Source organism: Acartia tonsa, chromosome 10 (genome assembly GCF_053477335.1).
Source record: "Acartia tonsa isolate MP-2025a chromosome 10, ASM5347733v1, whole genome shotgun sequence".
NCBI lineage: Eukaryota > Metazoa > Arthropoda > Copepoda > Calanoida > Acartiidae > Acartia > Acartia tonsa.
The window spans coordinates 48846235-48871960 of record NC_137269.1 but is presented as its reverse complement, the minus strand read 5'-3'; the positions used below and the strand labels follow the sequence as shown (position 1 = coordinate 48871960).

The 25726-nt window shown below is 38.8% G+C and overlaps 1 protein-coding gene across 1 annotated transcript in view; it reads left to right on the top strand.

Moving 5' to 3' along the window:
- Window positions 1-6947: 6947 nt before the first annotated feature.
- Window positions 6948-25726, top strand: part of Invadolysin (leishmanolysin-like peptidase, invadolysin) — a 110987-nt gene continuing 92208 nt past the window's right edge. Inside the window, exon 1 of the mRNA XM_080174840.1 lies at window positions 6948-7187. Coding sequence (XP_080030966.1) covers window positions 7071-7187 — 117 coding nt within the window. The 5' untranslated portion in view covers window positions 6948-7070. The remainder of the gene's footprint in view (window positions 7188-25726) is intronic.

Genomic DNA, 25726 nt, shown 5'->3' with positions numbered 1-25726 from the left:
TATACTGTTTTAGGTGCAACTGATAAATATGGACACCCTATTTACTAAAGAAAAACAATTAAAATGTGAATTATGTTATATGACATTCTCACAGATCGATACTTTTTACAGACACAATACAGTTCATGGTTTAAAACCATTCAAATGTGATACATGTGAAAAGACATTTACAGAAAGGAGTGCCTTGAAAAAACACACAAGAATGCATATAGGAGAAAAACCATACTCTTGTGATTTCTGTGAAAAGACTTTCTCACAACGCAGTTCCTTAATTCATCACAAGACAATCTATACAGGAGAGAAGCCATTCAAGTGTGATTTATGTGAAAAAGCTTTCCAACATCAAAATTCATTAATTGTCCATAAGAGGTTTCATACAGAAGATAAGCCATATTCTTGTGATAAATATGAAAAGGCATTCGCACAAGAAAGTTATTTGACAAGACGCAAGAGGATCCTTACAGGAGAGAAGCTATACTCTTGAGTGTTATGCCAGAAATCTGTTTACTCTATTTCTAATTGTCAAAACATAATAAAAGAGTTAATAATTTTTAAGTTTTTTTTAGTTAATCAAGGCATGCACAAATTGTCCTATCGAATTTTAACTTTGCTTTTTGATTTCCGTAAAACAAAATTAATTAAAAGATTTTTTACAAGAAGTTAATAAATGATTTGTTAATTAAGATCTACAGCCAGAACTTAATTTTAGGCCAAAGCATTTCCCCTAGTTTAACTATTCTTTTGTATGACGTGTTGAATTGAACCAGTCACCTAACAGCAAGTAGACATGTATTGACAAACATACAAACAAGGAATATAGGAAAGGGACAATGGATCTAAAATTCATTTCCTTGTCTGTCATGGACTTTGGGTACTGGAACTAATGCAACTTTTCTAATTTTGGAACGCAATTAATGCCGCTGAATTTGTTTCTATGGTAGCAGACCAAATTCAACAAAATTTAAACAGAATTATTTAAATTGGTTCTGATTACTATTTTTTATTTACAAAAACATCTAATTTAACGGATGGAAACTCTAATGTGATACTTATGTAAAAAATAATCTATGAAACCTTTATATTTCAAAATCCAACTCTTGTTTCTGGAGACGATTTATTAGATAGAAATAAGGGTAATTAAGATCCAAGGGCAATTTTTCTAGTGATTAATTACAGAATGTATGTTTCATTGTGATATATGGTAACCTAATATTAAAATAAATAATTTGATTCTTAGATTTGATTTTTTAGTTTTTAGAACCTTTCATCAAGAACTCTAAAATTGAATTGATTGACCAATGTCCCATCCCTGAATCTCTGCATACAATACAAACTAACCTTCTGCAGTGAGAGTTGGCTGTGAGCTCTATGGAAACGTTTGGCTAGACAAAGTAAATTACGAATACACTTATAGAGTTGCTACGCTACCAATTAACAACAAAAGGTATTTGCAGAAATATGTCTTTATTTTTGAAAAGCACAGACAATACTAAAGAATTATTACAATAACAGATAAACTACAGGTTATGAGTAGCTCCACTCCCCATGCTCCCCTTAACCCACCCCATCTCTGGATAAGGAGGGATTAACACCTTGCAGTTTATATTTAAGCAAGGAATCTTATTAAAAGCGAAGCTTTTCTATTATTAGGGTCGGTACGTTCGTCCGTCCGTAACGGATAGCTTTTTTCGTTAAGTTAGGCATGTCAGAATTGTCCTATCGATTTCAAATTTTGCATGGTTATTCCTTTAGTAGTTAGGTACGATTTAGAAAGCGTAGCAACTCTATATTCATTACCAAAATGTGCGTACGTCCATTTTAAACATGTTGATTTTTTACTTTTTTAACAACAAATTTTTATGTGATCTAATCATCGGATTGATCTGATTTTTGGTATATTGATTCCTGGGACCACAAAGTATAATGTAATAAACGAAGCAACTCTATAATCAAGTCCTAAAAATGTAATTATGTCCATAAACATTATCCTGTATCAAGCAGTTTTTAACAAATTTACTTACAATTTTGCTTTGACTCTTATACATTTATATTAGGATTATTCAGTTATGACACTCTACAAGTGTTAAGGTCCGTTTGTCCTACCATTTCAGTGCTTCGCTTTTATGGATGTTGTCATCCTTGTTACACAAATAATTAATTTCATAACTTTTACAACATATTTAATTAACAAGAATAAATCATTTACAAAGCAGCACGACTAGCCTAAATACTGCCGGTCCAGTATACTTATTTATAGACTAGTATTAAAAAAGAGAGGGGTAGGTTTCTGGTAGAATCCGTAAAGGTGTGTGTTTTAAGGCTTAAAAATAGTAGGTAGTAGAACGATAATATTCACTAAATATGTGTATTTCTTATTGAAAAGAACTATAGACAAATTTAAAAAAAAAAAAGTTAACATAAATTTTTATCGTTCTACTACTGTTTTTAACTTATAACACATAACCTTTATGGATTTTACCAGAAACCTACCCCTCTCTTTATCAGTTATTTATTTTAGTATTTTAAACATTACAAATAACTTTTTTTAAATTACAAAAAAATACATCACAATAAACATTAAATAGGAGTATTTGTCTGACAAATGTTCTAATGACCTTTAATTTGATCTACGATTCTTATTCCCAGTATTTATTTAATAGCCACAAAAGGTCAAATTTCAATCATTTACAACTAGAAAGATTGAATTTTTGAACGTTGGCGAACACAGGGTTTTGAAAGGAAATTCATTACGTTTTTTTTTGGGGGGGGGGGGGTGGGGCTTTAGGATGATGTAAAAACAGGTATAAAGGGGTGTTTTTTAAAAATTAGTGTTGCAGTACATCCCATTAGATGTCCACCCACTTACATAAGTTCAACAAGGATGACACCATCAATACAATCGAAGGTCTGAAACAGTAGGACAAACGGACATTAACACTTGTTTATTGCCAGAGCTGAAAAATCAGAATATAAATGAATAAGAGTCAAAGTAAAATTGCGAGTAAATTTGTTGAAAAACTTCTTGATACAGGATAATGTTTATGGACATACTTACATTTTTAGGACTTGATTTAGAGTTAAATGATTATAAGAATGTACTTTGTTGACCTAGGAATCAGTAAACCAAAAATCAGAACAATCGGATAATTGGATCACATACAAATTAGTTGTTCAAAATGTAAAAAATCAACATGTTAAAAATGGACGTACGGACATTTTGGTAATGATTATAGAGTTGCTACGCTTGCTAAATCGTACCTAACTACTACAGGAACCACCATGCAAAGTTTGAAATCGATAGGAAAATTCTAACATGCCTAAATTAATGAAAAAAAGCTATCCATCTCAGACGTACGACGGACCGACCCTAATTATAGAAAAGCTTCCTTCAACTGATAATTTGAGACACATAGCTTAATATCTCCTTAACTTTGTTAGGGGAGTAGATACATGGGGCCATAAAAGGTTTGTGTTGAATTTACCTGCTATCTAAGCGAAGGGTGGACTGGCTAATATTTTTGTGAATATTACTCACTTTATTTGTCCGTCCGTTCGTAATTTGAGTTTGCTATGTCTGTCTGTAAGTTTGTCTTTAATGACAAAACATGAGAGATTGCTTGACATGAAAGTTGTGATGATTGGTTTACTAGTAACCAATCTTGATTTTAATTGTCTAAACTGGTGTTAATTTACAACTGAATTTGGCAAATATTTTGTCGAGATTACCTACTCCATTTAAAAGCCATTTTCTCTATGACTAACTTTGTTTCTCCGTCTGTCCGTTTGTTACTTGATACAGATACTGTCATGTTGGCAACATTGTGTCCAAGAAGATTTAAATGTTCCCCAACTACAGTTTTATTCAATTTTTCATTTTGAGATCTGACACAATCTGAATGTTGTTTGAATCTTTCTTTAAGCTATTTTCCCGTTTCTCCTGCATACTGTGTATTTGCATTTTGACAATTTGAACACGAATTTCGGGCTCTAAATAACTAAATCCCCTATTTGCGTGACCTGCCCCAATGTGCAATGGTAGAAAATAGAATTTCAAACAAAAATTAAAATTTTACACATAGAATTTAAAAATCACGCAACCTTTTCAATTTCAACTTTGCAACCTATTCTATCAGTTCAAGAGAGGGGTTACGGTTTCAAAGGCTCCCACATTAATAAATATTAGGGGGGGGGGGGGGGGATAAAATAAAGTAATACCAAGGGAAATTTCTCTTGGGAGGGTAAACTACCATTCACAAAAAAACTTCTCTAACGTGTTTTAATATCAAGAAATTATTTTTTAATTTTATATTTCATTAATTTATCCTGTAGGCCTGTTGGTCCGCAATGCATTTCTATAAATATTTAAAAACATAATAATGGATTTAGTATTACGTGGATTTTACACCAGATTATCATGTTCTCTTAGTAAAATGTAGATGGCTAAAATAACGATCTCCCCCTTCTAACCCCATAAATAAACGAACTGTCCAATAAGTGATGTCCAAAGTAGCAATCTAAATTGATGATAAATGTTACCTTGTCATAATATCTACGTATATTCTACATTTATCTATAATAAAAAGTAGAATGATGTCTGTCCGTCCTTCTCTTAAGATATCGGTAACCACTGAACCGATCGGATTCTACTCTTCCGGGAATATACCTACTGGTCCTGTGGTGGTTTTAGGCTATTTTCTTGGGGGGTTGGACACCCCCAACCCCCCAAAAAAACAAATAAAATCCTTCTAAATTTTTTTTCTTTCGAAAAGTTCGAAAATAGTGGGTGCACCTTAAATTTTTTTTTTTTTTTAATTTTTATTTAATTACCTCATGGGGCAAAGCCTCTAGAGGCTCGGGGCGAAGCCGCTAGTGAAGCTTTAACGTAGAACATATTCTAAACAGAGAATTGTAAAGGCTTAGCTTTGTAATTAATCAGGGACTTAAATGTTTAAGACTATGGTCGCTAAATTGATGTACATTACCAATGATCCTACACAAAATAACCCCTTCTGCAGATTACTATTAGTAGTTGAAACTTGTGAACACTTAACTTAAAGAACAAAACATTTAAAATTCAAGTCCCCAATGTTGTTAATCCATCAAATAATAAAGATTACTATAAAACATTGGGGACTAGTATAATGTCCCTTTCTCCCTGGTAAAAAATAAAGAAACTGTTTACATGCAGATTTAATAAAAACATTTCTCATATTCATTCGAATCCGGTGGATAGGAACCGGTTCTCATCCATAAGAAAAAAATATGTCTAGAACCGAATTATATCCAGCTTTCTACGAATATAAAAATGTACAATCATAAGATTAAAACCAGTTTTTTTTAGCCTGTGGCTTTGGCACCTTGGGGCTGAAAAAACTAGTTTTAATCTTATATTTGTACATTCTATATACGCGAAAAGCCGTTTATAATACGATGCGAGAAATAACAATTCCTTAGTCCAAAGCAGCAATTAGAGAGAAATAATCAAAAATAGTCAATTAACATTAAAAATCCCAAGATTTCAACTAAATTAGCCTAAAACCATCCTGAAAATGATTTGAAAAATAAGAAGTCAGTCGGTTCAGTGGTTAGCTGATTAGAGTAAAACACTAGAGGGAGAAAGGGTTAAATAACTGTATATCCCCATCGCAACCGCCTTGTGCAACCTTTCTATTGGATTATTGAAAATCAACCAATAGTGTCGCTTATATTAACACAGTCAAGTAGCAGAAAATAATTTAGAAGAAGACGAAAGAGGTCTTTGAAAAAAGAAGGGAGGTAGTTGTCTGTATATACATCTATACTATAGATCTGTTGTTAGCTGGACCTAGTTTAAACAAGGATGACAACATCCGTAAAAGCAAAGCTCTGAAAGGGTAGGAAAAATGAACATTAACTCTTTTAGAGTGTCAGAACTCATTAATCAGTATATAAAAGTATAGAAGTCGAAAAAATTGTAGGTAAATTTGTTAAAATCTGCTGAAATGCAGGATAATGTTTAAGGACATACTTACATTTTTAGGACTATAGAGATGCTTCGCTTAAAACATTGTACTTTGTTGTCCTATGAATCAGTATTCCAAAAAATCAGATCAGTCGGACAATAACATCACATACAAATTTGTTTTTTTTTTAAGTTAAAATTCGACATGTTTAAATTGGACGTACGGACATTCTGGTATTGATTATAGAGTTGCTATGCTTTCTAAATTGTACTACCAAAGTAATCACCATGCAAAGTTTGAAATCTATATGACAACTCTAACATGCCTAAATTAACAAAAAGAGCTATTTGTTCTGGACGGACGGACCTACCCTAATTATAGAAAAGCTTCGCTTTTGATTATTTCCATCTTGAAGAAGACATTTGAAATGAACATCAACTAACCATTAGAATTGATTTAGCTTTTAAACTCTATTTTTAAATGAATATTTATGATTTAATTTTCAATAAAATAATTATTTCAACCATGGATCAAGATGTTGTCAAAAGTATAAGTGGCTCAGGTCAAAATTCGCTCGTTGTAAAAACAGACGACGAGCGTATGCGGAAAGAACGCTAAAAACCAAGTGGTTCTCAACGGGGTGGTTCCAACATTTTAGTTTTGTAGATTTTTTTTTACCTTTTATTTTTCTCTTAATTTGTGAAAAATTAGTAAATCTACATCCTTTCTTTTCATAAAAATATATCTACAAAATACAATTTTTCTTAAGACCCCAGAAATCCATGAAAGGGAAAGGAGAAAGGAGGTGAATTATCGGATACCATGGAAAGGGGGAAAGGCTTGGGTGGGAGATAGGGGAAGGGGTAATATAGAACAAACAGACAGACACTGGGGGAAACTCTGTCAGCTAAAGTGGCAGAGAAATAGAGAGAGAGGATCTAGAGAGAAAAAAAAGAGAGACAAAATAATAAAATGTATGCATTATCCAGCTGATTTAGTTTTAGTTCCTAGCTTTAACTCAATGGAAGAGCATATATATGTGTACAGGAATTATAATGCTTAAATGTGATAAATAAGAAATAAGTTACTAAGTAAATCCGCGGCCGTCTGCAACCTGCAGCCGCGAAAATGCGGGGATACAGACAGCTGCCGTTTCTGTGTCTTGTTGGGGCATTAATTATAAACAATTCTAAACAACATTCTCATAGCAGACAGTGTAACCATATACATCCTAAAGATGATCAGGTAATTATTAAAAAAATGATATAATAATTAAATAATTATATTAATTAAATTAATAATTGAAAAGTAATCATGGCTAAAAATACAAACTAATTCAACACAAAAATGTTAAAACACTAAAATCAATCCATCAAAGATTTTTAAAAAAAACTAAACTATTTAAAATTTCCAATAACCCAGGAAGGGAAATTACATTGGACTGTAGTTACACTGGTACCCAAAGTTTTATAAGCATGTTTTCTCATTCGTAGGCTTAAAAAATTGGGACTTTTATTTAATATTATTAGTTCATACTAGCATTTGTAAAAACCTTTCAACCAACTATAGAAGGGGTAATTTTGTCTATCATCCTTTTCATAGACGGCTAAGGGGGGGGGGTAATGGGGCGATTACCCCCCCCCCCCTATGATCCTTTTGGATGTACTTCAGTTTAATGTCCATTGTTATATATCTGCTAAATAGGTAGCGTAAGTTACAAGGAAGCTATTTAAATGTTTTTGGGGTGGTTTTAGGCTATAATCCTAACCTCTCACGCTCTTTTACTGAAGCTAGGGTCGAAGCAACTAGTTTATAAATTTAATAAAGTGAAACCCCTCCATCCACACCATTTACTGGATGAACGAACTGACCAATAAGTGATGCACATATTAGCAACCTAAATTGACGAAAATTACCCCTCTCATAATATCCACGTTTTTCTTTACATTACAACATACATATTTATGGGACAATGAGAGAGAGAATGAGCTGTTTGTTACACTAGTCCCCAAAGTTTTATATTAATGTTTTCTTATTTGTTGACTTTGGGGACTTTCGTTAATTTTGATTGGTTGATTCATTAAGTTGAGTGTTCAAACGATCTAACAATTTTTTTTATTTTTGTGTATCATCATTGGGGATGTACATCAATATATCGGCCATTGTCTTATCCCTTTAGATCCCTGCAATTGATCTCATCTCCTAATTTTATTGACACACTAAATAACATTATAAATAAAAGAAAAACAATAAAAATTCCTAAATTGAAAAGAAAGGAAGTTAAAGAATAGTTCCTAGCTGTGAAACAATGGATATATGATACACATGGATATTATGACAGGGAAAAAATTGTCATCAGTTTAGGTTGCTAACATGGACATTGTTATTGGACAGTTCGTTTATCCAGTAATAAGGGAGGGGATTGTGCAAAGGGATTATTTTAGCCCGTTGTGAGTTTCACTTTATTAGAGAATAGAAATATCTGGTGTAACATCCAAGTAATAATATATCCATTGCTATGAGAGATTCTGACAGGGATAAAGGTATAGGGCAATAGACGACAAATTAATTTCACCCCTGATACACGGCTTGATGAAAGTAATGGAGAATTTTAAATAAGATATTTTGATTTGCATCAGGCGGAAAAATTATATTTGAAGAGTTGCTCAAAAGAGATCTTTATCTTACCCAAAAAAATTTTGCCAATAAAGAAACTGTTCTAAAATAAACCATTAAATAAATGATTATTATCAGCTAAAAAAAAAGAGGCAGAATAAGTTTTCAACCGTTGCCTTATTCCTGCTAAGTAAGTACTGGGAGGGAGGGGGCATTGGGCTGTTTATTACTCTAGTTTTATAATAACGTTTTCTTATTCGTTGGCTTAACAACTTTGGAAACTTTTATCGAATTTTTAATAGTGGGTTCATAAAGATAAGTGTCCAAACGTGATGATCATTAATTTTAATCAACAAAAAGGGTAATTTTGTGTATCGTCAATTTATCGGCCATTGCCTTATCCCTGCTAAGTTGGTTGGTATGTGAAGATTCTATTGTTTATCAACAAAGCTTTTATCTCAATCAGGAAGAGTGGGGACAATGTAGGTTTAATTAATTTTTCAACAATCCTTTCACCCCCTTAAGCTACAACAGACAGGATTCCAAAAAACAAGACTTTGGTCAGAATATTAATAATCATCTATTATCATATCCCTGAATTTCAAATTACTTCAAAATACAAATAGGATAGAAAATTCAATTTCAAATTTTTTCAACTTTTCTCAAAATGTTTCTCCTTATGTAAAGATTTAAGTAGAGGCCTCTATAGAGGGGGGGTTATACCCCACTTTCAAGAAAAAGTGAAGTTAATTTTTTTTCTAGGGGCGATTTTCTTGGGAGGATGGTGGTACCATTCCCCAAAGTAGTTATAAATCTTTCTAGGACCACTGTAAAGGAAAATCATATCGGTTCAGCGGTTTGTGAGATCCTTAGTACACACAGACAGACATCCTGTTTTTTCATAAGTATTTGTAAATTTTATTTACCTCAACATAAACCAATTTTATTCACGATATTTTTAAAAGCGAAGCTTTTCTATAATTAGGGTCGGTCCGTCCGTACGTCCGTCCGTCCGTACGTCCGAGATAGATAGCTTTTATTCGTTAATTTAGGCATGTTAGAATTGTCCTATCGATTTCAAACTTTGCATGATGATTCCTGTAGTAGTTAGGTACGATTTAGAAAGCGTAGCAACTCTATAATCATTACCAGAATGTCCGTACGTCCATTTTAAACATGTTGATTTTTCTAATTTTTTAACATCAAATTTTTATGTGATCTAATTATCCGTTTGATCTGATTTTTGGTTTACTGATTCTCGGGACAACAAAGAACAATATTTTAAGCGAAGCAACTCTATAATCAAATCCTAAAAATGTAATTTACTTACAATTTTGCTTCGACTCTTATACTTTTATATTCTGATAATTCAGTTTAGACACTCTACAAGTGTTAATGTCCGTTTGTCCTACTGTTTCAGTGCTTCGCTTTTATGGATGTTGTCATCCTTGTTTAGTGAACATTTGACAGACGGGCGTATCGTCACTAATAAGTAGCTGGATTAATAGATGGATAATTTTATATTGGAAAGCAAAGTGAATAAGATAATTTGTCTATAACTCAGGTAGGGAGGGGACATTGGAATGTAAACTAAACTGGTACCCAAAGTTATAAACCTCTCGTACTCCACCTAAAATTTGATAGGATAATGTTCTAAACTAGTAGTGTTCAAACTTTTCAACCAACTATTTAACCTCCATTGTCTTATCCCTTAAAATTCCGTCGTTATAACTTGTGAATTGTATAATTTTAGGAATGACAACAATAGGGGAGTGCTCCCAGGGATCTAAAGGGATAAGACAATGGCCGATAAATTTATGTACATTCTCAATGATCGTGCACAAATTTACCCCTTCGGTAGATGGCAAATATTCGTTTGGACATTTAACTTAATGAACCAACCAATCAGAATTCAATAAAAGTCCCCAAAGTTAATGTTCAGCCAACATATGAGAAATGTTATCATAAAAAAAATTTGGGACAAATGTAACAAACAGCCCAAAGTTCCCTTCCCTCCCTGGAGTACTACTCTACTTTCTACACAATTTTTATAAGCAAGGTTCTAAAGATCTTAAATTACAATAATAACAATAATCTAAAGTTGCTTAATTTTTTTGTACATAGCATGAAAAAATATTTCTGAATAAATTTATAGTATTTAAGTATAAAAGTTTATTAAATAAACATTTTAGATTTAAAAAAATGGATACTTTTAGGTACTTAATTCAAGTATTTACACCTAAATATTTTAAAGATATGTATAATAAACATAATTTCTGTAGTTAATGCTTAGTTAATTTTGATTTACTATTTTTGACATTCATAAGGGGTGTATCAGCCTTTCTTTTTTGCCAGGGGGTGGGTACCCCGAACTCCCCCCCCCCCATACTGCACGATTCTGAAATTTTTAAGTTGAAGTGAAATTCTAGAGCTGAGAGTGCGATTCTGACTAGCCAATAATAAGTAAATGCTATGAAAACATGTCTCTTTTTAAAACGCCATGCTCTTCTACATTTAAGGTGTGTCCTTCCGTCCGTTATCTATAATACAAAGTAGAATGATGTCTGTCCGTCCGTCTGTCTGTCTGTCCATCTGTCTTTCTCTTAAGATCTCGGTAACCGATTGACATTAAACAACCTACATAAATAGTCATGGATCTAAAGGGATAAGACAATGGCCAATACATCCTTAATTATATACACAAAATAAGCCCCTTCTCTATATTACAATTAGTAGTTGAAACTTTTGGACACTAAACTGGATGAACCAACGATTCAATTGTCAATAAAAGTCCCCAAAGTTGTTGAGTCAACGAATAAGAAAACGTTATTATAAAACTTTAGGTACTAATGTAGAAACAGCCCAATGTTCGCTCTCTCCCTGCCTTTGTTTAGCTTTGCTATTATTGATGTTGGCATCCTTGGTAAATAAGTCAATAGTTCTGTGTAGTGTTTTCTTTAATTTATAAAACTTTAGGTAGGTAAGCTAGAATAGAGATATATATATATTCATTAAAACACCTGTGGGGAGCCTAGACCTAGGGATAGCCTAACAATTACATGGGCTATCCATATTAATTTTTAGTTTTTTTTCTTCATTTAAAAATCTATTTTTCGGTGGTGATATTTTAGGGATGATTTCTCTGTGGAGGTTGGTGGTACCCTCCCCCAAAATAGTTATAAACCTTTTCAGGACCTACAATAAGAATCTATATATAAAGGAGAACTATATCGGTTTAGCTGTGAGTGAGTGAGTTTAGTGGTAAAAACAGACATTCTGTTACTCTTCTATAAGAAATTATATAGGTTTGTGAAATTTTGTCCCTATAGGTGAAGGAGAGGTAACCTTTTACAAAAAAAATTGACATTTCTTTGTTTGCCCGAGTAAAAATTTCCCATGCTCTGCTCAACTTTATTTTGGTGTGCATCCATTTACGCGCATTTTTTTGGCAATGTCAAAACAGCCATTTCACGTTTGTTTCACCATCATTATTAAACATTCTTATTATCTTATTTGTTTGCTATTTTGTTTTTGTTAATAGAGATCTAAAGTGATAAGACAATGGCCGATAAATCCTTGATAATGATACATAAAATTGCTTTTTCTGTAGATTACAATTAGTGGTTGAAACGTTTGGACACTCAACTTATTAAACTAACCAATCTAGATTCAATAAAAGTTCCCAAAGTTGCCAGGCCAACGAATAAGAAAATATTGTTATAAAACTTTGGTGACTAGTGTAATATACAGCCAAATTTTTCGAATGTGGTACTATAAATATGCTGAAGTGAATGTGCAGGGCCATTTAAGGGATTTTAAGGGGCAGAAAGTCATTTATTATAGATTTTATTAAAAACAGAACTAAAACATTCTCAAAATGTTAGAATTTTGTTTATTTCTTAAACAATTTGAAAAATATTATTTTCTTATTGCGAAACAATTTGAAATATTTGATTAATATTTTGAAACTTTGTTGTTATCAAGTTAATGAGTTGTTGATAAAATACGAGGATTTAAGGGATAGGTCAGTAGCAGAATAGTTATTTATGGCAACTTATTATAGACAGCTTTTGTTAGCCCCGAGGGATCAAAGACCTGGGGTAACAAAACTGGTATTATTAGTGTTTAAACGTGTCAACCCCCAAATTGTAATAAAAGGAGTAATTTTTTTGTATCATCATTGGAGATATACATCAAAATATCGGCCATTGTCTTATCCCTTTAGAACCCTGAATTCCTGTACTAAGAATGAAGTTTGTTTATTATTTTAAGCTGTGAAATTTAGTTTTATAAGTTGTGATGTTTTTCAGGGAAAAGGGGGGTTGGGGTATTACAAATTACAACTCCTTTTTCCACCAAGATCTTTGTATCCAGCTTATACCAACAACGAAATTGAATCGAGAAAAAAAATCACGAAACCTATATTTGATTTTCATCTGTCGTTGTGGGGGGGACACCTAGTAGAATTGACAACCTTTACATCTACCCTCTAAATATTATTTAAGATTTATTTTGCTTGTTGGTTATACCTTTTCCTGCCTTGTATGTTTGTAAACATTATAAATACAAGAATATCCTATTTCCCTACCCACACTAAACAATTAGGCAAATAAAAACAAATCCCCTCTCTTAATAAATGAATATCTCATTTTACCTAATTTTCAGTTATCTAAAGGGATAAGACAATGACCGATAAATTGATGTGTATCTCCAATGATGATGCACAAAAATACATCTTCTGTAGATTGCATTTAGTGGTTGAAACGTTTCGACACTCAACTAAATTAACCAACCAACCAAATTTAATTATAAGTCTACCAAGTTGTTAAGTCAAACTTTGGGGACTAGTGTGATGAACAGACCATTGTTCCCTTCTTTCCTGATTAATTTGAGTTCAAGTTCACACGGCGTTATACTAGAGACATTAAAAGTGATAACACTTGCATTGTATGAGTAGGGGAGAATTCCTTGGACCAAAATCAGGTGCAACCCTCCCAGTAAGGACTTCCTGAGAAAATTCATGCAATCAAAGAGAAATGTTTTCTCCACAGTTTTCTTCTTTTTAAAAGCATTGCATTCTTGCCTGTAATAAGTAAATGGATTTATTAGTTCTTGGACCTTACGCCAGATTATCTTGTACTCTATTAAAGTGAAACTTTTAGCGGGCTAAAATGACGATTCTCTCCCCACCACCACCCTTTACCACATCCCATCCCCGCCTACTGAATGATCTGACCAATAAATGACAGGGGAAATAGCAACCTAATTTGGTGAGAGTTTTTCCACTGGCATAATCTCCACGTATATTCTACATCCATTAATAAATGCATCAACAAACTTAATTCTAGAAGGAAGAAGGTAGTAACTTTACAATTTATTTATGAGAAGGATTATTTAGCTGCCCTACTACTTGAAAAGTTGACAATTTGTTGATAACATAGTTAGGTTAGTATAGAGCAAAGACATTTTAAAAAGTTATGCGATATGCTAAACGTACATACGTATGCATCAAATTTTAGAAAGCAATCGCTGTCATCAAGGATTGATACAGGGATCTAAAGGGATATGACAATTGCCGATAAATTCATGTACATCCCCAACGATGATATATAAGATTACTCCTTCTGTTGAATTACATTTAGTGATTGAAAGCCGACTCAGTAAACCAACCAATCAAAATTAAATGAAAGCCCCTAAAGTTATTAAGGCAACGAATAAGAAAACGTTATCATAAAACTTTGGGGACTAGTGGAATAAACTGCCCATTGTCTCATCCCTCTCATGAAGGAAATATACGAATCTAAAATTGCACGCACTGTTGTTTATGGAGAGATAAAACATCTTGCGACAAATTGAATTTTTAGTAGCGCAGCTACTCTATAACTAGGATTTGTCAGGCAATATATCTGTACAGTGTAAGGCTAGTCGTGTTTATGCATTTTTGTATATCAGAGAAAAGTATAAACTATATTTATGAGAAAGTTGGTACGTCCTTTTTAACATGATGCCTTCTATGATTCTATCTATATTGGCAATTAGCAACTACGCCCTTAGAAGCCTCTAGGAACACTTGAGATAAAGGGGGGGGGGACAATATCACTCCCTAGTTTTAAGAGAAAGAAAAAAAAGAAAAAAAATGTGATAGGGATTATTTTTTTAATAGCGATTTCTCTTGGAATGGTGGTACCGTTCCTAAAAATAGTTTTTAAACTTTTGAAGCTACATTTTAAAGGAGAACCGAATCGGTTCATACAGACAGAAAAACATCCAGTTACTTGTATTTAAGGATAAATAGTGAAGGATGATTCTTTTGGCTTTAACAAAATTCTAAGGTTTCCTAGGACAATAAGGCCAAGAATTGCTACTTTATGACCAAATTAAAAATGTATTATTTATCTTTTTAAGTATTTTGAATATGAATAATTTTAAATTAAAAGAAGATCCTTATGTAGAATATTATGTTTTCTTTTTATCTATGTTTTGCTTTTATGGATATTGGTGTTTTTGTACCCGACAGTTTATGAGACTGCAAACAAATTTTAATCTTCTCTCTCTCTCTCTCTTTCTCTCTCTCTCTCTTTCTCTCTTTCTTTCTCTATCTCTTTTATTTTATGCTCGCGTTAGCTTTGTACTTTTAGATTCGTTGCATCTCTATTCTATTTACCCTGAAAACTTAAAACCCCTCTACCCAGTGTTGCGGATCCGGAAGTCGCCATATTTTTACTGGAGCCGGAGCCGTAATTTTCGTTAAAAAAACGGCTCCGGCTCCGGACTAGATAAATAAAGAGATTTTTAATAAATTATAATTTGGTAACTCTGTTTTGTCATGTGCAAATGCCCCTTTTAGGTTTTTCAAGTCCATTTTTATTAAAAATTGAACTTTTAAAACCTTCAAAAGTAAAAAATAGACGTGGGAAAAAAATATGTCGAGTTTTTTCGTGATTTTAGGTCGGAGCCGGAGCCGCACCACAATCAAACGGCTCCGCAACGCTGCCTCTACCCCTTATTTTTAATTTTTAAAGGAAAAAATACATTTAAGCACCTGTTAGGGGCCCTAACCCTAAGTACCGGAAACTACTCCGCTTTTAAGGGTCGCTTTTAACGTTTGCCCTAACCTAACCCAAACTAAGCACCCAAAATACATTTTTATACTTTGTCTTTATATTTTTACTAAGATAAAGGAAGGAGATGACAATTGCATACAATTCAATAGTATTACTCGTTGACACAATCTTGTAATGCATGTTTTCATCCTTGTTTTCTGAGATTTCAAGAAAGAAAAGTTCAAATTTATTTCACAGTAAATCATTTTTAAAATGAATAGAAGAAAGTTATAAATAGATTTGAGACAAATTTAAAAGTATTTGCTTAATATCTATAATACAAAGTAGCTTGATGTCTGTCCGTCTGTCTGTCCGTCCGTCCCATAAGATCTCGGTAACCACTGAACCGATCGGATTCTACTCTTCAGGGTATCTACCTATTGGTCCTGTGGTGGTTTTAAGCTATTTTCTTGGGGGGTTGGACACCCTCAACCCCCCCAAAAACAAAAAAAATTCCCCCCCCCTTTTTTTTTAAGAAATATCCTTGGTACTTTGTAGAAGATTCCTTTGTGGAATATTTCCTTTGTGGAAGATTTCCTTGGTCCTTCTTATTATTTTTTTTTTACAAATTTCACCTTACACTTTTTTTACCATCTCTTGGGGCAAAGCCCCTAGAGGCTAGGAGCGAAGCCGCTAGTAGAAAGATATAGTGTTTTTATATTTGTATCTGTTTTTTCAAACTATCAAAAAGTAATGCTAGGTTAGGTTGAATTAGATTATATGGGCAAAGCAACCAGCACATTAATAAATATATCATATTTTGTTTGAGTGTTTTTTTTTCTTCTTTAAATATTAAATTTAGATAAAAGCAGATTTATTAGAATTCTTGAGTTTTTGCATTTTTCAACAATTGATAATGAAATTACAAGGTCAATGATTACTTATCAAATAAAAGCCTATCAAATTTTAAAAAAAGATTTTTTTAAATTGTAGGCATATAAGATATTTCATATAACAATGCCCATTGTGAAATCTTATTATACAAATTTGAAGACAAAAATTTAAGGTAATTACCAATTAGAGCTTTTAATTTTAAGTTAAATCCTATTATATAAAGTAGTAAGGTTTTTTATCTGAATATTAATATTTTGATAACTACAAAACTCTGATTGATTTCTCCTTTCAATGGAAGCTTCATGTAGGACCTGGAATGGCTTTATGCTATTTTAATTTTAGATTTAAGCCTTAGGAGGATAGCTTTAGGATATATTTTGCCCCCACCCCCCTTCTTTAAATGCATAGCCTTAAGATTTTCTTTAAGAAATTTTTTTTTCTAGTGTCGCTTTGAAAACCGTTAATTCCTGCTGTATTAGAACCAGTGATCAGCTATACTGAAAAATCGCGTATAGGATTCTGTTACAGAAAACTTTTTATTAAAATTAAAATGAGAAATAATAAAGTTTTGTTAGTCTGGGCCTTCGGGCCCTCAGGTCTAACAAAACTGGTTTTAATCATATAATTTTTCCTTTTATTATCCGCGGAAAGCTGTATGTTTTTATCGATGCTATTAAATTGCAGAATAACTGTACCAATTCTGTATTTCCTAATTTGGATAAAGAAAGTGAGCTTCTTATTTGGCCTACATTACAGGGAGGGAGGATACATTGGGCTGTTTATTACACTAGTCCCCAAAGTTTTGTATTAAGGTTTTCTTAATCGTTGACTAAAAAACTATGGGAACTTTTTCTACTGTAAGTGTCCAAACATTTCAACCACGACTTGTATTCTACGGAAGGGGTAATTTTGTATATTATCATTGGGGATGTACATTAATTTATCGGCCATTGTCTTATCCTTTTAGATTTCTGCCTACATTATCCAGTTCACAGGACAGCAGGGAGAGATGTATCCAGGGATTAAAGGGATAAGACAATGGCCGATAAATTGTTGTACATTCACAATGATGATACACAAAATTACTCCTTTTGTAGATTACAATTAGTGGTTTAAACGTCAGAATACTCAACTTAATGAATCAACCAATCAAAATTTACTAAGGTCCCCAAAGTTGTTAAACAAACGAATGAGAAAACGTTATTATAAAGCTTTGGGGAATAGTGTTAATAACAGTCCATTGTCCCCTCAGCTCCTTCTATCAAATGAATTGATAATATTTTTTGTCTGTAGCTTAAGATTTTAATAACTTTTGAACCGATTGAGTTTTCTATTTCGGGAAATACATAGGTCCTGGGACGGTTTAAAGCTATTTTTTTTTTTAATTTGGGTCTTGTGACGGTTAAAGTAATATGATGCTCATTATTTTTTCAGAAAACTTATCTGAATTCCCTGCAAAAGTATTTCCTATTTAATTTCAAAGAAAGTGAGGCATTGTTCCTTTAACTGCATGATGGTACCCATCAACCCCCCACCCCCACCAAACAAGTTTTTTAAATAGTATATGTATTTGCAGGGATCTAAGGGATAAGACAATGCTCGAGAAATTGATGTACATCCTCAATGATGATACACGAAATTACCCCTTTTGTAGATTATAATTTGTTGTTGTAACGGTTGAACCCTCAAGTTAATGAACCAACCAATCAAAATTAAATAAAAGTCCCCGAAGTTGTTTGAGCCAAATAGGAAAACCTTATTATAAAACTTTAATGACTAGTGTCATAAACATAAATTTGATAGAAAAAATGATGCAAGGGAGAGAGTAGACAATGGGCTGTTTATTACACTAGTCTCCAAAGTTTTAAATAAGATTTCTAACTCGTTGGCATAACAACTTTGGGTACTGAACTTTGAATGGTTAGTTTATTAAGTTTGGTGTTTAAACGTTTTATACAACTTGATTTTAATCTACAGATGGGGTATGTTTGTGTATCATCATTGTGGATGTACATCAATTTATCGGCCATTGTTTTGTCCATTGAGATCCTTGGGGGGGGGGGGGTCACTTGGAGCTTAAAGGGTACAACATCCACAATGAGCACGGGGTAGGTTAATTGCCTCTATTCACATTTCATTATCCTTCCCATTCATATATTTATGCACAGAAGCCACCAATGCAGTGCTAATTATCAGGGATCTAAAGGGATCAGACAATGGCCAATAAATTGATGTACATGCCCAATGATGATACACAAAATTACCCCTTCTGTAAGTTAAAATTAATGGTTGAAACATTTGAATAATAAACTTAATGAGACAACCAATCAAAATTCACTAAATTCCCCAAAGTTATTAAGCCAACGAATAAGAAAACGTCATTATAAACTTTGGGGACTAGTGTAATAAACAGCCCATTGTCCTCTCTCTCTCTCTCTCTCTGGCAAATTATATAGTGTCTTTCATGCGAAAGTGCAGACACACTGCAAACTAACTAAGCCAAAAAGGCCTGCAAATATGTGTGCAAAAAATGTCTGATCAAAAGGCGTGTGCCCGTGCTATTTGAGTTTGCAAAAAAAACATAACAAATATTTTACCTACTGAACAATTAAAACACACCTTATAATTTAATCCTGATTTATATAACAAATACCCTGAGCCCTAATTTTAATTGAAAATAAGATAATGAATATTTATAATACAATTAAGTAGACAATTTTACGCGGATACGAATATGAAATAATTTTTGGTTGGCTCAATATTAAGATCTAAGAATTTCATATACATTTTGGCAGATAATTTCTATAAAACCGTACCGGTTATTTTGATTTTTAAAAATCATAATTGCGCCCCCCCCCCCCCCCCCCAATAAAAAAGCTTTAGACATACAGACGGACTGACAGATATCGTTCTACTTTGTAGTATAAATACCCCCATGGGATTAGTTTACTGCAGTGTGGTTAGATCCCAACAGGGGTTAATAAAAGAATGAGATTATTGACATTGTTCAATTCTTGTAATTTTATGGACCTCCAAGGTAGGGGGGTGGAGGGGACATCCCCCCCCCCCCTCAAAATTAAAAAATAATACATTAGATTATCCCCCTCAAATCTTTGATACCCATCATTTTACCCCCTTGAAAATAAAAAAACTTGGACGTCCTGTGTACTTTATTTGCAAAAGTATTTTTATATTTCTTTTTGATTGGTCTACATTATATCAAGGCTAAGCTTATAGAAGAAGTTTGAATTATTCTAAAACTCAGCTAGTTTTGTCATATACCTATGTATAATTGTGGTAAGCCGAACGTTTCAGCTCACAGGGTTGCGAGTTCGAGTCCAACGAGCCTTAGCCTTGAATTATTCTACCAAAACAAACTAGCAGGATTTAGTCATACAGAAATCATATATTTAACTGAATAATATTTACAATGAATGTTTACTATATATATACAACAGATTATAACAATGGTTAGGTTTGAAGGGGGTGTGGGACACAAGGGCTTAGCCCACGGCGGTAGACAGGCTGCGGGGGCAGCTGTGGTAAAAGGGGAGGCAGCGCCTCCCGGTTGTATAATTGCGTGAGGGGCGCGTGATAGCTGCGTGTTTGTGCCCCTCCCCATATTTAGGCAGGCCAGTTTGACCGCTGGATAGCGGGGTCACCGTCGGTCATGAGATAAATGGTGATATAATGGGATTAGTGCAGAGGGCTTGTTATGATAAGTCACAGCGTAGCAATTCTGTAAACTGCCCGTCCGTCTGGTTGTCGTATTACCACAACCTCCCCTTCAAGGGTTGCGGGGCTCTCGAGCCACCAGGCCTTGAACCTGGGGATACAACAACCTATGTCTGCGCAGGACAGGCTCTTCCTGGGGCACAGCTCGGTGGAGGACAGCTCTGGCTATACAGGCTCCGCGGGACACTCGCTGCTCTGTCTGGCTGTGGTTGGATATCAGCATTGTCAACTCCCGGTTGGCTTCCAGCCGTGGGTTAGCGACGGCCAAGCCCCGTCGTTGGAAATTTTGCCTCGTCTGCAGAACTAACTCTGTCTCGGCGGGTAACTGGACACGGAGGCCTAGGCTAACTCTGGAGGCTCCCAAGGGGGGAATAACGATGGAGGAAGGCGCATAAAATTCCATGGGGGCGCCTGCTTGGTCCAGGTTACTGGGCCTCCTAGCTCCTACTCTGATGGGGATGGCTGTCATCAACAGGGGGCACATTGCTTCAGCTTCGTCCTCTGGGGCCGCCTCTTCCATCGCAGTGGCCGCCTCTCCTCCTACAGGCTCACTGCTGGCCGGCAGGTTCTCCATGTCAGTATCAGGGTTCCAGATGGCATCTCTGGGTGGCTCTGGAGCTGGCGGCGGCGGCGGTGGTTCGTTGGGTTGATGCTGCAGGTTCTCTTCTACCGGGTCACGATCCTGGCCGCTAGGCTGTGGGGCGGCTGCGGCTGGCTGGTACACTGGGAACTGTCCTGGGTCACTAGCTGGCGGCGCCGCAGCTCCGGCAGGCAGCTCAGTGGCATCCTCGTCGCCGTCCAGGTCGCCTTGAATGTCTGTTGGAATCTGATGGGCAGTTACATCTCCAGTGTATTTGCGCAGTCGGCCTACATGCGCGGTGACTTCCAAGATCCTGGCTGTTGGAGAGGCAGGTTTGATGACATAATGGACGTCTGTAGCTTGCCGCACTATCTTCCAGGGGCCAGTCCATCTCTTGGTAATCTTGGCTGTCTTCCCTGGCACCAGGCGGGGGGCCAGGTACCAGACCAAGTCTCCAACCTCGTACTTGGCCGTGCCTTCGTAGGCGGCTGCGCTCCTCCGGATGGTTCCCTCCTCTCGCTGCTGGATGGCGTCATACACGGCATGGTAGCGTTGCAGGAGAGCTTGGACGTTGGCTGGAACCGAGGCATACTCTGTGTCTGGCAGCCGGAGCACCATGTCCACCGGAAGTTTGGCCTCTCTCCCAAAGTAGGCCAGGAACGGGGTCACGCCCGTGGATCTGCAGGCCTTGGTGTTATAGGCGAAGGCAATGGCAGGCAAGTGTGGCTCCCAGTTGTTGTCGTCTCTGTCTAGGAACAGACGCATGCCTGTGTTGAGCGTCCGATGGAACCTCTCCACTCGGTTGGACTGCGGGTTGTAGGGCGGTGGATGTGTCAGGCCAATCTCAAGCCTGGAGGCCAGCTCCTTGAATACCTGGCCGGTAAACTCCATCCCGTTGTCAGAGTGGATCTTCAGGGGGCATCCGAACGTGCCAGGTGGCGGTGCAGCAGGGCTTCAGCCACCGTGAGGGTGCGCTTGTTGGGGATGGCGTAGAGGCTGACAAACCGGCTGAACCCATCCTGACAGGTGAGGATATAGCGGTTTCCAGCTGGGGTCTCTGGCAGCGGCCCCACCAGGTCAATAAACAGGACTTGCTGTGGATACCCCTGGCGGGAGGGCACATGTATTCCTAACTTCAACCTCTCCTTGGTAACCTTCTGGACACACTCAGGGCAAGTCTGAACCATCAGGCGGACGTCACGGGACAGGTTGGGCCACCAGAAATGCATGGCGACGCGGGCAATAGTAGCGTCCATTCCAAAGTACCTGGCCATGGGGGTCCCATGGGCTATAAAGAACGCGTCCTGCTGGAGGGCCGAAGGCAGCAGGTATCTTGTTCTTTCTCCTGTCAGGGTCTGGTCAGTGGTGGTGAGGCAGCCATGCTCGTCAAGTCCCAGGGCTGCGAAGCGGCTGGCGTACTGCTGCTCGTCTCGTTCCTTGCTGCGCAGCTCAGCCTTAGTTGGGGCTTTGCCATCGGCCACCCACTGGCGGACACGGAGCAGGAGAGGGTCCTGTGTCTGTGCTTCTAACACTCTAGCCGGGTCCAGTCGTGCGGCAGGGGGCCGGCCAGCTGCGGACTCTCCTAGCTGGCAGAGGGTGTGGATGTACTCAGCTTGCTCTGCTAATTCTTCGGCGGTAGCTGTCGGCATGTTGTCGTCCTCCCGGCGGCTGAGGGCGTCGGCGTTGGTGTTCTGGGTGCCAGGACGGTGGCAGACAGTGAAATCTAGGGCCGCTAGCTCCTCCTGCCAGCGAGCCACCATCCCTGTGGATGTGTTCAGCGACTTCATCTGTAGCAAGGCTGAGGAATCAGTGTTGATCTGGAAGCTGCGGTAGGACAAGATGCCGTGAAATTTCCGAATTCCATACATAATGGCGGCCATCTCTCCCTTCCAGGACGGGTAGCGAGTCTCGGGGTCGGTTGTCTTGCGCCCCACGGCGGCAATCAGCCTCTCCTTGCCGTCCTGGCATTGACTCAGGATGGCAGAGATGGCGCGGCTGCTGAAGTCTGTGGTGAGCTGGAACACCGCCGGCAAGTCAAACCTGGGCGGCGCTCGGATGGGGGCTTGGCGGAACTTGTCCTTGAGCTGTAGCAGCTGGGCTTCCATCTTAGGCGTCCAGGCCAGGGTCTTGGCCGTTTTCTGCCGATTCATCTCGTAGGTGAGGTCGGCATACTCTGGGATGAACAGGCGGTAGTATCCAAAGAACCCCAGGAGCGCCAGCAAATCCTTGGGGGCCGGCCAGTCCAGGATACGGTCAATATAATCCTCTTGCATGGCTATCCCCTCACGGCTGAGGGTGTGGCCCAGATAATCCACCTTGGCTCGAAACAGCTTGGTCTTGGCTGGCTTGAGGCGGATTCCTCCCCTGCGGTGGGCTTCCAAGACTTCCCGGAGCCTAGCCAGGTGGGCCCAGGTATCCTGGTGAAAGGTCAGGACGTCGTCAAGATATGACTGGAGGTTGGCCGTCCCTAATGGGTTTAGGACCCCTGCAATAAATCTGGAGTAGACAGACGGTGCCGTAGCAAGGCCAAAGGGCATCCTTTTCCATTGGTACAAGCCCCTGGGGGTGGTGAAGGCGGTGCAGGGCCGGCTGTCCTCGGACACACGGATGGTGTAGTACGCGGCCACCGCGTCTAAGGCACTATAGACGCGGTGTCCTCCCGCTCGTTCTACCAACTGCTGGATCCTGGGCAAAGGGTAGCTATCCAGTTCCAGGCACTTGTTGAGGGCTCTGTAGTCGACGGCCCAGCGGGTGCTCCCGTCCTTCTTCTTGATGGGCACCAGGGGGCTACTCCAGGCGGAGTCTGAAGGCTCTATGACTCCCTCTTGTAGCCAGGTGTCCAGTTGCTTCTCCAGCTCAGCCTCCTGCCGCGGGTTCAGATCCCTAAATCTCTGGCGGATCGGCTGGGTCCCTGGTTTGAGGCGCAGCTGCAGCAATACTACGTCAGTGCAGCCGGGAGTTGGAGAAGACGTCCCTGTACTCTGATAACATGGTCCAGACCTCCTTCTTGAGCAGGGGGTCCTTGCGCAGGAACTTGTTCTCCTCCATCTCAAGGGCCTCCCACAGCTCCTGCATATCTGGGGGCTCAACAGGCTCTTGGAACGAGTGGATATGAGGGGGAGGCTTATCAGAAACCTCTAAAATGTCAGGCTTGACCAGCTCCCCAGCCACGGGGAGGCCAGCGTCCAGCAGGAGGGGCGTCTCCCCTTCATTTACCACCAGCACTCGAAACACGCTGGCGGAGCCAGGCCTGTGGGCATACAGGCCTTCTGGGATGACAAGATCCTCCCCAAACCTCTGTTCTGGGGCAGCTAGTTGGATGGCATCCTTAGTACGGTGCCCCACTAATTCAACAGGGACAGCCATGACGCCACGGCCAGGCAAGACCACCCTCTTGGCCGTGCGGAGTTGGGGTGGTTGGCCATCAGTTGGAGTGACAGCGCTTAGCCTATACGTGGCTGGCGCGGGGTCAGCTTCGGCTCCGGGACCCACCGGCCGCGACTTGACGGGCTCGGCCTCGGGAGGGGCTAGCGTGTCGGAGCCAGGTGTGGCTCCGAGGGCGTCCGGCCACGATTTGACGGGCTCGGCGCTGGGAGAGGCCGGGGCGCTGGGACCAGCCTGGGCTCCGTGGGCGTCCGGCCGCGACTTGACGGGCTCGGCGCTAGGAGAGGCTGAGGCAGTGGAGCCATGCGTGGCTCCGGAGGCAGCCGGCCACGACTTGACGGGCACGGCGCCGGGAGAGGCTGATTCCTGGGAGTTGAGTGTGGCTCCGGGTGCATCAGACCGCGACTTGACGGGTCTGGACTCGGACTCGGCTGGCTGAATGGCTGGGGGTCCCAGGTAGAGGGGGCCAGGTGGACACGGCTGGCCGTTGATGAAGGTGTCGGCGGAGAAGATCGGTTCTGGAGGGCTGGCAATCTCAGGAAACGTCGTTGGCAGGTTCTCCCGCGGCACCTTGGGCACTGGGGGCAACCCCATGGCTAGCAGGTTGGTCCCCCTATGGGCGTTTAGTGCAGTATCCACCCAGTGCGTGCCTTTCTCGACCACACGCGGCTGCTCTGGCAGTGGGCCTGGCAGAGGCCCCTTGTAACTCAACTCTCTCTCGGCTGTCTCCCGGTCGATGGGGACGCCACGGAGTGGGATGAACTCCCCACGCACCCACAAGCAGGGGGGTTGCATGTCGAAACAAAGCCTAGTTCCGAACTCCTTGAGAAAATACCCTCCTAGGTTCAGAGGGTGTGAGAGATTCCGTACCACAGTCACGTGGTACAGATGGAGTATAAGGGTGTGTGAAACTGCCATATATAATTCTTTCAATTTTCCTATTACCTGGAGGGGCTGGCCTTCCTCGTTAGCAGTCAGGATTTGGGTGTTGTCTGGAATCAACATGCGTTGCACGCCCATTGCGTGCATGAGGTGTTCAGAAATTACAGCAGATCCTGGTACACGGTTGCCAGAATCGACCATGGCATCAACCTGTACGTGCTGGGCAGGGTCAGGAGTGGGAAACCTCACCCTGATATGGCAGGGGAAGTGGAGGTCCTGCCCTTGAGACAAGGGGGCCTCCCGTTCGGCTGGGGTTGGCAGAAACTTCGGTGGTGGCCGAACCGCAGCTATGGTAGTATCGCTTACCATGGTGGCTTAGACTGTAGCTTCGAATCACTAGAGCTTATCAATTATCACTGGGTCAACAATTTTATATTTCTTTTTATCACTTGGTTGACATTTATACACACTTATGTGTTGTTATCACTAGGAGCTCTAGGTGTGATTCTGGAAGCACTGGCAGCAGGGAATGTCCGTCCTGCAAGGTTCAGAGGGGTGACGGCGGCAGGGAATGTCCTGTCCTGCAGCGCTGCTGGTTCGAATCCCGAAAGATGGCGGCAGGGAATGGCCCGTCCTACAGCGCCTCGGGT